The sequence below is a fragment of the Mizuhopecten yessoensis genome, unplaced genomic scaffold, assembly GCF_002113885.1.
Source record: "Mizuhopecten yessoensis strain PY_sf001 unplaced genomic scaffold, ASM211388v2 scaffold2087, whole genome shotgun sequence".
NCBI classification, from domain to species: domain Eukaryota; kingdom Metazoa; phylum Mollusca; class Bivalvia; order Pectinida; family Pectinidae; genus Mizuhopecten; species Mizuhopecten yessoensis.
This window is the reverse complement of record NW_018404371.1, coordinates 313,824-327,832: the sequence shown is the minus strand read 5'-3', so window position 1 is coordinate 327,832 and position 14,009 is coordinate 313,824. Positions and strand designations below refer to the sequence as shown.

General features: G+C 34.8%; 1 protein-coding gene across 1 annotated transcript in view; it reads right to left on the bottom strand.

Annotated features, from left to right (window-relative positions):
• The window catches only part of LOC110445124 (feeding circuit activating peptides-like), a 55,522-nt gene extending 44,384 nt beyond the window's left edge, over positions 1 to 11,138 (bottom strand). The window contains exon 1 of the mRNA XM_021489541.1: positions 10,277 to 11,138. Coding sequence (XP_021345216.1) covers positions 10,277 to 10,408 — 132 coding nt within the window. The 5' untranslated portion in view covers positions 10,409 to 11,138. The remainder of the gene's footprint in view (positions 1 to 10,276) is intronic.
• Positions 11,139 to 14,009: the final 2,871 nt, after the last annotated feature.

Here is a 14,009-nt window from a genome sequence, read left to right as displayed (position 1 = left end):
TACCACATATAGGAAGAAATTATGTGTTATTAATTATTGCTGCATACTTATTTAACAGAAAGATCAAACAAGATTCATTAGGGAAGTATCGAATTCGTGTGTAGAGTTAAATTGATACACAACACACCATTTGGTATCAGATAATACTATCTTTCAACAAGAAATTTGTTTTCAAGATGATATCTCAGCAAATATTATTAATATCATACACATTTTTCGGGAATTTGATTTTCACAATTTTAATCGTTTACAATATTTCCGCAAATCATGTGTCCACATTATAATGTATTTTCGAGTTTAATCATAGTAAATCTTCTACATAAAGGTTTTTCTTTGGGCACCAGGAGATACATATAGAACACTTGTCCCTTATACTCCACACTTACTGTGTAAGTTGCTGTTATTGCAGAGTTCAAAAACAATGTTTCTGAAAAAAAACCCATCTCTAAAAAGAAATAGCAAATTTTCCATCTTTACCATAGCACAAGACATGAAAGACTTTGTACTGATTCATCATATACAATGTACTTCAAATGCCAGTGGAAAAAAAGCTTCGAATATTCTAATATCTACTTCTATTTTTTTTTTATTGAGATGTAGCAAACTCGGCCCTTGTATTTAACATTGTATATCTTATAAATGAAAAATGAGAGTAATGCAGATATGTTGACAAAAAAAGCACGTGAAGATTCTTTATAAAATAGTTTTAGTCCTTTTAACAAACAACCCATCAAATCCGAACAGAAATTAACATTTGATGTAATTTCTTGGCAAGGCAAAGGTCCGATATCAAAGATTCCTTATAGACTGTGTGCTGAGGAATTTAGTCATTAATTAAGGTACATACGATCTTATAAATGAATAAAGAGCCAACTTAATTTCAATTTTTGTCAAAACAATGGTCTATATTCGCTTCATTTTAATACATCATTCTTCTGAACAAGGTCTCACAATGGGCACCATTAGAGGGTTGTGTTAATAGCCGGCAAGCCGATCCGATCGACACGTACAATAACCGATACCATCTGATAGGATTTTAAACCTATACTTTATCTAATACTATTCATTTCGTCCTGACGTTGGTCATATGAAAAGACGGAATGCTAGTTTTAGTTACGTTGGGAAAAGTGTATGACATTACCTAATGCGCAGTGTTAGTGTTAGATATTTCTGCAATTAGGTGATTTCACGACTTCCTGCAATTTAGGATTAACCTTTTTCGACAGAATTATCACCCCTGAACTAAAACTGCCGACACCACCTATCCAATACGATTAAAATTCGTTTGTGTTTACTTCGTTTAATCCAAGTTATATATAGTTAGGGTGTATATAATATCGTCATTATTTGTTTTCATTAAGGTCCCACAAGCTATGGTTTTCTTTTCAGAAATGATTTATCAAAGCTATAGTTAGGCCGGAAAATAGTTAAATTTCTGGCAGTAAGAGATATTTAAAGTTATACGGCCATGCCCTCTTCGTTATTAAACTACACTCCTATGTTGTACACACACTGTTTTTGTGTACATTAATTGACTTTATCGGAGTGAAAGGTCATTTATCAAAACGCCGCTGAGTTGATGTTGATGTACCGAGACAGTTAAGACTAAAGATAAAGACAGTAATTGCTATCAGTGCACACATACAGGACCATTGCCAGATTTCGAATCCACAGGCGTCCGTTCTGATCCGAAAATTTAATCTTGATGTTTGTGTTGATATCTTATCGGAGATATAATATTCCAGCGCGTGGAATTTTTGACTGTATTCTCAGTTGAGCGCGCCTCGATGTTTTCAATTTACAATCAATTATGATGACTTATAGAATGTCACATGTTGGCTGGTGTGTTTAGAGCGACATATATTCAGATTTCTTATTACGCTAAAATGAATTTGTCAGTAGGTACCCATGTGTAAAAGAAAACATGATGTAAATGGTCTGTACTTTGTAAACTCTAATTGGAATCCCAAAAGTAGTGTTAACACCTACACGAATCGTTGTAATATGCAATAAGTGAAGGTAGAGTATAGGCACGAGAGGCCAAACAAACAACTCGATCTGCGTACCCGAAAGACCAACAAACGTTGCCGGCTCTTCACTCAAACTAAACAAATGTAACGACGGAGGGCTACCTGAATCGAACGGCCCCGTTATGTTGACCTTTATCAGTAATCTCATATAGCAAAATCGTTCTATTTTAAGCGACTTTATATATAGTTTCGAGCCTAACACTTCTTCATTGATACCAGTTGTCTATGGCTTTTGGAATTGCAGTTTATTCTTCGAAGTCATTTTAAACGTAGCAGAAAAGTAGTGTTATAACTGAAAGAGAAATGTGGAAATGTCGATTTAAAATGAATATTAAGCGGAACGATATGTGGGACGAACAGAACATATCTCTCCATAAACTCCTTTTCATATGTAAATTTAGCGAGACAGGTAAAACCTAAACATATTATTTGTTGGACGGTTATCGCAAGATAAGAAATATCTGTTATGCACATTGATAACAAATTTTTGACACACGTTGACCAAAGCTCCAGGAGCAAGAACCTTGTCTTTCAGCACATCCGGCGTGAAGTACTCTTGACCTTTGACCTCACAGCTGACAGCAGCTAGGTTTCAACTCGTTACAACGTTCACTAGCAAAATGAAACATGCACATATACATATATCTATCAACAATGGGCAATCAATGTATGTGCGTTATTTGGCTCAAAGTCACTATATAGATTGTCCAACAGCTTAACAAAATATTATCTTATCGGTTAAACTATTGCGGAATATCTATCTATACTTAAGATCATGTGTACAGATGCATTCTATGTTAAACATATCTAGAGGTGGACTTTACAACATCACTTTTGTTCGAAGTCGGTGGATATGAAAACAATTTGAAGCACCTTTAAAATAGATTGTTGATGCGAAAAGAAAGCCAAAAAATATTACTATTTAATCAAAAAAGACTCACCTCTGGCACTACTGGCTAAAAGGATTGAAGTTTTTTCGAAATATGAAGGTTTCATTAAAACCAATTTAAATGTAAAACATCTAACGTACAACATTTATCTATTTAATCCTAGCTATAAAAGTAGTTTGTTGTTTAGAGAAAAGTGGATTAAATAATTTGTCCTCCAACTGCAAGTGTCTAAAAGTTTAAATGCGGCTGTGATTTATCATCTATGGATAAATGGTTAAAGTAAACGCAGCTAAATTGATTGATTTATTATCGTTTTGGATTTATGAAAAGCGACCAGATGGAAACCCTCTTTATGAACCCCTTTCCTCTAGGTATAAGTAAGTAAATAAATAAAAATAATTCAAAACGTAAACAATCAACAATATAACAGTAAGCAACATCAACTTAAGTAAAGTAACTTGATCTAAAGCACAAGATACAACGGACAACGAGTTTCGATTGTATCGATAAAATGTCATCCAAATACAGCAATGATTCAGTACATTTTACGCATAAGATACTACTTAATAAACGAAAATATAAATCGAATGCTATAAGAATCTATCCAGCTATATGATACAGTGACAATGTATTGACCCAGTGCTAAGCTTTATGTACATATCTAGGTATCATTTTTAACTGTTTACTCTGAATGGTAACAGCGTTATATAACTGTAATTTGACAAACCATTGTTAAAGAGCACATCACATTGACTCGCTAAGATACGTTTTATGAGTAGTGGCTTTTTAAAACGTGCTTGAAGGTTATCTGCATTATTGTATAAAATTTTACGAATCCGCTTTGCATTTGTTGTTGAAACCAATTATAACCTCAATGTTTTAATTCGTCCTTTTGTCGTCGTTGGCGAAACTGCATGTCAGTTCCTTTACGAATACAGATGAGTTGACTTTATCGTCCAGGAGTTTGTACCGTAAACATCTAATCGTTTAAATATGATAAAATGTATCACAACCATTATAGGATACATTGTGTATGTATAACGTACCGAATATTCGTAAAAGTATTCCTATACTCGAATTGTCTCAATATAACTCATTCACCCCTGAAATTTATAAATGGACTTTTCCAACCTTTGAATTGGAATAGTTAAAATGTTTCTTCGGGGGTGAATGAGTTAAAGAAAGAGATGTATATTTGCTATGTTTTCTATCCAGTACAAAGGCTAAGCCTAGAACAGTTCATTTATACATATTTGTTCTATAACGTTTGTAATCGAGGTACATACGGTCAATCTTTTTATTGTTTAGAAGATGAAATGAACTTTTAAATTGATTGTAATTTTTATGATTTTTATGATATCAGGAAAACATCGTTTGACCAAGCCACAATTTTTAATCCATTTTTCTTAGTTTTTAATTCTCAACAGAAACTCATATTTGTAATGAATGAAGAAAATGTACATTGTCCATTGCAGTTGCTCTTTATAAAATGTATAGACGGAGACAATGTTTTAATAACTCTGAAATATAATGATTTGACAATTGTAATGAACATATTTGGTGTTACCAGCTTTTAATGACAACAAGAATTCCACGGTAGGTGATGTGTCCCCTGCTCAGCGCTTTTATGCGATATGCCAAAACGCGGAAAGTTGAAACTCGACAAAAAAAAAACAAAAAAAACAACATTATTTCCTCTAGAATTATCGTATTAACATTGAAAGGAATTGATTAAAAAAATAAAAAAAGTTCTTGCATTTCCTACACAATGCCCAATAAAAGGGACATTTCTCGACCAAAAACGCATGTAAACCTATGAAAGGCGAACCTGTCCGAGCTATATTAGTATGCAATAAGTGTACCAGGTTTGAGTTCAATCAGCCCACAGAAACTCAAGTTATCGCACGGAAACCCTTGTTTCGGACGACGCAACCGATGACGACGCCGACAAAGTAATACCTATAAGTCGCCTCCCGTTACAGGTGACACACAAATGAAATGCATATATGTAGATTGTATAGTGTCTCGTAGTCAGAATTGGCCGGATGTTTTAATATTACCTTGTGTAAATACTGTGTTTTGTGTATGTATAATAAAACATGTGAGACTTTAATAAATCATTTTACTTACTTACTCTAATCGATCCTGTAATATGACATGACAAAACTGAAGGCACGCAGTTACCCTGTAGCTGGACGGACTTGATTTGTGTTAGGTATGAAAAGGCAGACACCTGTGATAGCTGTCCTTTGAAGATTACAGCGGGCCATCAACCGACTTCACAGCCGGTCAATGTTACCGTTATGCAACTGCGTGTTTTTTTTGCGTACACCAAAGGATCAAATCGTCCGCAAGTGTTACATACTGAGCTTGTCGTGACATATGCCACGGGTGCACAGAACGTAGGTAGACGTAACACATAGGATTTCAAAGAAGTTATGTTATAATGATAGAGCTCCTTTAGCTTGATGAAAGCTGACGTATACTGTTTGCGTTAAAATTGTACACACAATAGCATTACCTCTCTGGTTAATATGATATAGCTATCTAAGTTGATGTACTGAAAAAACCAATGCAGAAGATGCCAAAGCTAACAGTACACCCTTCAAACAGATAATACAATTGAACTCTCAAAATAAGATTTCACTCTTGGGTTTGAAATAAAAATGTCAGCTTGATTTGATACAACCCTCTAAATACCACGGAAAGTGTTTTTAAACTTCAGAAATCACTAAATGTCAAGGGTCATTTGACATTCCTGCTGCCAAGGGAGCTATTGAGGGTTTGAAATTGCATTCAATCATACATAAACTCTGTATATTGTCTCAGTTTGAGGCCAATAAATTAACGTTAGCCATACATACTACACGTAAATACAGTCAAGCTGTTTATGAGGACATAAGAACACCCATGATAGACAGGGCGCTCTTTTATTATATAGATAACTTCATTTGTAGTTTTATGTTGCTTATTAAGATATGTTCTTGCAGTTCTTTCTAAATGTAAATCTCACAATTGAATCCCATGTTGGCAATTGGGAAGAGGAAGACCCATCAAGCCAACAGGTGGCGAAAGGAATCCTAAAATTGCCTATATATTTATCTGTCTACATTACCGTTTTCATTTCTGAACTGGCATCCTTTTACAACTCAAGGTATTGCCATGTTACCATTTTAGTTCCCTTTATGATCTTAAGCTTAATGTGCCTCAGGGCTGTAAAGCACAAATATTTATAAATAAGACAGTGAAGTATAAAAGATCTTAGACGGGAGGTCATAGTTTTAGTTTTTATTGATAAAACGGCCTTAGCAAGTTTAAAAACGATATAAAATGTAACGGGAACGACATAATGTGTATGATATTATACACTCAACCATAATGTTTAGACTGCTCTGCACTATTAATGAAAAATCCAACAGTTTTACTGTAAATTAACTGTTCATCTGCGCCTTCGTTATGGCCTTTATGGCGTCATAAATATTTGTTTACATCTTATAACAACATGATTGTGTAATAACATCGCATAACAGCTTGACTACAAGTAATGGGTTTATAGAGATCAATGTATGTCCTTTTTTTTTGGGGTGTCTTCTGTTCATGTTAATGTTTTTTTATCAACTTTAAATTCTTGGAGTATTAACACTGGTATACTGTAAAAGTGCCATTTTTGTTCGATATTTTCGCATTGTGTAAGCGCGATAACATCAAATGGTGAATATGTTTGTATACACTATAGGTGAGTGCCAACCGCAATCACTTTAAGAGTCACAACGCGAAGATTTCCACACACGAAAAGTTCTTTTCTTAAATTATTTAACTTTTTTTTTTTTTTTTTTTTTTTTTACCTTACATCGTTTTGTATGTTCCTAATGGCCTATCATCACTAGAGATGTTACGAAAATAAAGAGTGATATTGTAGGCAAACATATACTCTCAAGATAACGACAAAGAAAAAGAAAACTAGCCAATATACCTTTACCCTTAATGTAGTCGCCATTTATATTCACTAGCCGGTGTTCAACACCCCATTACGTGTCGCCATACTTATGGGTCGGTTGTCGCCACTGTATGGTTTTACACAATATGAATACGATCATGTTAAAACACTTTCTTCTGTTTTCATGTTAGCGTCCTACTCTTCCAAATTAAACTCTTTAAGTTGTGAATGAGGGACAAGTGTGGATTTTGAAAGCTATGATTTAAGGAAAGCATTTTTGAATTAGAAAGACAATATTTATGTAACGCTTGACGTCATGGTGAAGGATAACACCCCTAAGGCGACACACGTGATGCTGATCATGCTGGAATTGTCCAAAAACATTATTATTCGCAATAAAAGCTTTTTATAGGAAAGGTGTATTTTCTGTGTTTTGATGAATTATTCAGACCTTTTCAGTGGTCATTGGGTTCCGTAACAGTCAATTCTGTCGGCTGGTCTCCATCTTTTAAAGCATATTGACGATTTCCTCCAATAACGGATCACAAAATGTCCAATTGCCACACTTTGAACGACTGTCATTACGCACTGTTAATGTATACATTCATACCAGCGGCAGGCATTATACACTGTAATTATATTAAATACATGTTTGTGTCTCTTTATGCTTTTTTCATCGGTAGCGTTTGACATTTCATGTTAGTCTCTTAATAACTTAATCAGGAATAATTAAAGTATACTTTACAAATGAGGAAGCTTTTAGCTTTTACGACATCATCAACCGTTACAAAAACAATTCGTTACATCTGAATCATCGTGAGAACTGATTATTCTCTAAATACTTTATAAAAGTCAGGTTGTTACCATATGACTGACACAGAATACGACCTGTCCTTCCAGCAATTGCTATTCGGTTCAATTGTCAACTATACGTATCGGGATCGGGTAAAATAAAAATCACACATGAAAGCGCATAGTTTCTGATGCACATTGCCAAATTATTCAGTTTTAAGAATAAACTAATCATTAACGGTATGGGAAGACAAACCATCGAGTTTTACCCATACTCCACGCTATCTGTTTGATAAGCGGAAAAGGTCCCATTCAGGAGACATCAAAACAAAAAGGAACACATCATGGACCATCATTAATCACAGAAGCGAAAAAATGTGTTTCGATTATCTAGTTGTAATCATGTTGACTTCCGGCACCTTTTAATGTTTATCTTTAAAGGTGTTGCAATACGCCTGGAGTTTATCACGATATTTTGCTACAGAGATGAAATATATTCTTATATTTACCACGATATCCTGTCACAGGAAAAGTGTGCTTAATATAAAGAGAAATGCTTTCAGAATATCATCAAACTGAACCATATATCACAAGGATCACATAGGTTAAGATTTCATTTTATTTAACTAACCATTTATTGTGAAATCTCAGCTTCTTCCCAATAGTAAAACCCTGTGTAAGGTAACTGGCATGTGTTTGTTAGAATGTTTAGCAATTGACAGTTAAGACATCCTACAGATACATCACAGTAAGATTCTTTTAAATATTGTGATGCAACAATATTTCTCTCTGTATTGTGATACGATACGATATGCCTGTGTATTGTGATACGATACGATATGCCTGTGTATTGTTGAATATCGGTTTGCCTATATATTGTGACAGCCCTATTCATCATATTAATATCGATGTTCGGACTAAGAATCATCACTTCGCAGTTAAGGAACGAACCCACATCACGTTATAAAAGATATTTCAACGGTTTAGCAGACTGAAGCACTGAAAGTAAGGTCAAGCGTGGTATCCGCGTCAACGTGCTTATGCATTTTAAGCTTGTATTATTAGTCGTTTTAGTCTTCAATTTGTGACAATGCTTTTTAAAATGCTTGAATGATGTGACAATACAGTGTGTTGCCATCATAAGACTTAATAGATATACTATACTGCCTTACTTTAACGAAATTCAAGACTGCCACTGAGATAATATTATTCGCTATCAACAAGTAATGTTGATCGCAAGTAACATTTTCTTGTTATTCGCTTGAAGACGGCTGGAAACATATTAACCTTTAAAACGGTTCTTTAAAAGGAAAACAAAAATGGGAATATAAAATGTAGGTAAAAAGAATATAAGCACGTGAATCAATTGCATATTGATTGTCACTTATATAACCTATGTAACATACGGCAGTAACAGATTCAGTCGACAAGCAATGTTGGATTTGTATGTATTTAATGTTGACATAACTGTGTTGCCGGCGTGTGCTGTGTATGGTAGTTATTTAGTTAAACTGATAGAGATGGCCCGTCTATAGAACCATCCCGTACAACAAACATGTAGGTGAGGAAAGGCGGGGAGTAGTTCTCATGATATGGATCACGTCTGATTATAGACTTAAGGCATCACATCTCATTATGTGATTTAGGTATCACGTCTTATTATAGAATTTAGGTATCACGTCTTATTATATAATTTAGGTATCACGTCTTATTATAGACTTAAGGCATCACATCTCATTATATGATTTAGGTATCACGTCTTATTATAGAATTTAGGTATCACGTCTTATTATAGAATTTAGGTATCACGTCTGATTATAAAATGTATGTATCACGTCTTACTATAGAACTTATGTATTACATCTTATTATAGAATTAAAGTATCACGTCTGATTATAGAATTTATGTATCACGTTTGAATATAGAATGTATGTATCACGTCTTACTATAGAACTTAGGTATCACATCTAATATAAAATTTAGGTATCACGTCTTGCTATAGAATTTAGGAATCACGTACATGTATTATTATATAATTAAAATATCATGTCTTACTATAGAATTTAAGTATCACATCTTATTATATAAATAATGTATCACATCTTACTATAGAATTTAGGTATCACGTCTTATTATAGAATTTAGGAATCACGTACATGTATTATTATATAATTAAGATATCATGTCTTACTATAGAATTTAGGTATCACATCTTACTATAAAATTTAGGTATCACGTCTTACTATAGAATTTAGGTATCACGTCTTATTATAAAATTAAGGTATTACATCTGATAATAGAATTTAGGTATCACATCTGATTATAGAATTAAGGTATTACATCTGATTATAGAATTTAGGTATCACATCTGATTATAGAATTAAGGTATCACATCTGATTATAGAATTAAGGTATCACATCTGATTATAGAATTAAGGTATCACATCTGATTATAGAATTAAGGTATCACATCTGATTATAGAATTAAGGTATCACATCTGATTATAGAATTAAGGTATCACATCTGATTATAGAATTAAGGTATCACATCTGATTATAGAATTAAGGTATCACATCTGATTATAGAATTAAGGTATCACATCTGATTATAGAATGTAGGTACTAACCTGAGGTGTAGATCGTTGGACACGTTTCGGCTGGTTGTCTGTGCTGCTCACCGGAGTATCGTGCTTGACTGGTCCGCAATTGACCAATGTCGTCCAACAGAATATAGTCACAATCACAAACTTGGTAAACATAGCGATGTTCTTCTAAGTTCTGATACCGTCCTCAGAGTACAGTTCCGGATGATCTTCGATTTTGTCTTTTTTCTTCAATACACACGTCTTAGTTAAAAAATGTTTTCTTGAATACAAATAATTCTTAAAACGAACTGAATTAGTCAATTCTTGGTACTAAAAACTTTCGTTGCTCTTTGTTCAGGTTTGAAGAAAATTAATTAACTCTGGTCTACATAGGTAAATAATTTGTTTAAAATCCAAAGGAATTTTGTAAAGATTCCATGGATGTCCAGCTATCAGTTTACGTTGTGTGTGCAGCGTTGGGAGGGTGTTGGGTTTTCGTATAGCATGTTATCTGGTAATACCTCCTCTGGTCCGTGTGTCAATCCGAAGTGGACAGGGCCCTTTAAGTAGCTGAGCTGAACCCCCGCACTGTGTTCTAAGGTCAACTATGTGCGTTCGTTTATACACAGTTATCTCATTGTTTCTGTCGCCAAAAGCCGACGGTAAACATTTCTAGCGGGACATAATGTATCCATGTCACGTGGTTTGAACACCACCCCTCCTTACAGGTAGTCGTTATAACGACGTAAGCATTGATTCGGTGACCATAATTAACATAACTTTAACGTGTAATGTATCCCAACACATAGAAGCTGTCAGGTAATCAGTGGCCATCGATTTGGAGACATTGATTAACATATAACACTATCACATCCTATACTTTCCACGTGCGTACTACACTCCATTGTACAAACCGTACAGTCGCGATTCAACATCAGCAGCGCCGTCAGCCAATCACATTCGGCGTTGTAATGGCATATTAGGGGTGGCGAATCACGGCATACGTGTGGCAGATAGTAGGCATGGTTATCGCCTTCAGCGCTAGGTCTACGTATAGGTAGTATCAGTCTTAGAATGTCAGCACTAGTCATAAGTATAGAGCTCACAGAGAGTCAGACAAATGTTATCTTAATCAGAGAAGGGCAAGAACGGCCGCCGTCTCGTTTACAATTCAATTAACCTCATTTAAATAGTATCGTTTAACATTCTTCTTATCTTTACTTATTCAATATGAAACATACATGTACAAACATTTATTTTCCATAGCTGAACAAATAATAAACAAAACGTATTACGTTAAACAATATAAAGGATTCTATGATCAATTTATATTGTATTTTTGAAACATATTCAATGAACAAACTCTGATTTCGTTTCATATTGCATTACAACTTGTATTCTATTGTATTTTGTATCAATAAAATAAAACCTTCATTTGGGAATCGTATCTATAATTTGTCACTTTCGGACGAAGCATGTATAATCGCAATCATTCAGTCATTACATAGTTGAGTGCAGCGTACATACCACGACAGCTTGAGGTCCGATAAATAAAGCGAACAAGTATGAAAACGGATGTGATGGATATGATTTCTGATGAAAACAATGATTCCGTTGATGATTCAAGATTGTCGGTATAACTTCGACAAGATATGCATACAATTAACTTCTACTCTACTTGTATTATCACTGTTTAAGGGGCCGCTGTGGTCAGACTTACCACTAGCCCTCCACCACTGGGTCACGGGTTCGAGACCCTCGTGGGGTAGTCGCCAGGTACTTCTCGCTGGTTGCTGGTTTTCGCCGTGTACTCCGGTTTTCATCCACATCCAAAAACTTGTCCATACGGATCAATTCTCCACTGTACTGTAGTTTGTTCTATAACTTCCGTTTTGATAATATCCGGATAATATCCGGAGACAAGGTAGCTCAATGGATTAGAGCGATTATATATAACAATCTGAAGTTCAGTGTTCGAATCCTGTTATCTCTGTTGGATTTTAACACTCAGAACACTGTTGTTATTTATATTTTTGTTTGGCCTTAGCTGTTGAATAGGACGTTAAACCCTATAAACCCAAACCAATCTCATATAAATCCCGCAACGTATGTTTTGCTTTCAATATTTATTTACAGTTTTCGACAGTGGTACGGGGATCCTTAATTAGATGACCATAGCTATTTTGTAGCAGGATGTTAAGCTGTTGATTTATCACTATGTTTCGCGGGTTTTTTAACACATAGAACCCACGACACTGTATTTTGCTAAATATAACCCATATTTGTATCCTCCAATAATTCTTTTAAGACTTTGATAGCGAATAACGATTCGATAACACATTAGATTTCCCGTTACCTACGCTTAATTTATCAAAGAGCAATTGCTGTAACAAAGTGTGTTTTGTGATAAGGTTTTTGCTAAAATTCGGACACGAATAACGTTTTCACAATAATATTTTATTACTACTAAAGTAAACACTTTTTTACATGTACATAACAATGTATTTAAGGCTACTTTGAACTAATAAAAATGGAGATTATGTCACGGAATAATAAAAAAAAAAAAAGATATGTTACAATTGATCTCTATTTTACTTAACCGACACGATCTATAATTGCTGTTAGAATGGCTACGTCACGCAAAATGAGTGTAAACGTGATTTAGTCAATCAAGATGTGTCAATACGCACTTAAAGACTATGATTAGACGCCCAATCAATGTATTGCTATTGGGTTTAATGCGTTTGCTTGTACCCAAGTGTCCTGTCTTTGTTACTTCTCAAAAATGTCATGCTAGTTCTCGAGTCTGGTAGAAATAACGTCTTGTTGCACAAAATGTACATGTTTGGTGCAAACGGATCTTCGCTAGCCACGTGTTCGCTTCGTATACACTCGCGAACAATAGATGTTATCGCGACCATCCACGAGTTACTCCCCTTCGAAGAGTTCTTGCCGGAAAATGTACAAGTCTCGCGAGAGAATGCGAGGATACGGGGGCATGTGTAAACAATATGCCCCCCCTTCACTGTATTGAACCAACAAAATAACTAACAGGAATAGAGGTCACATCAAATGCATTTAGCAATGACATTCCAATCAAATTGTTCGTTCAAAACAAGCCTTCTGACATTTCATTTACATAAAGGTAACACACGATACTCTGTACGCCGCTGACGGTCCTTCACAACTGTGACGCTTTAGCTTCTTCCTCTTTTTCAATATCTGGCCAATTTAACATGTCTGCTTGCTATCATAGGTGTTCTAGCTCCCCATTATTCTTATTTGGAGTAGCTGATACCTTTTGACTTTAAAATATTACCCAATTCATTACATGGAAGTTCGTGGAAATTCGTATCTGAATGTTTTAGCGCTGCAATGTTGTTTATATATCCGTAGTATCTCAGTACTACTGTACATGCATGATTTACATTAGTATTTCAGTACTACTGTACATGTATAATTTACATTAGTATTTCAGTACTACTGTACATGTATAATTTACATTAGTATTTCAGTACTACTGTACATGTATAATATTACATTACATTACATTAAGTCTGATTACTTATTCTGTAGTATAATCACTACATTATCCCCTCGGGTGACAGTGATACCCTCGGGGTGACCATAGGCACGTGCACTGTCACATCTAATGAATGTAAAATTATATCGAAATCAATATGGCGGCTGAAACGATCCACACGTGCATCTTCTTTTCACGGTCAGTATTTTTCACTGTCACACACACTGTCACTCATCGCTAGGACGTTCGGAA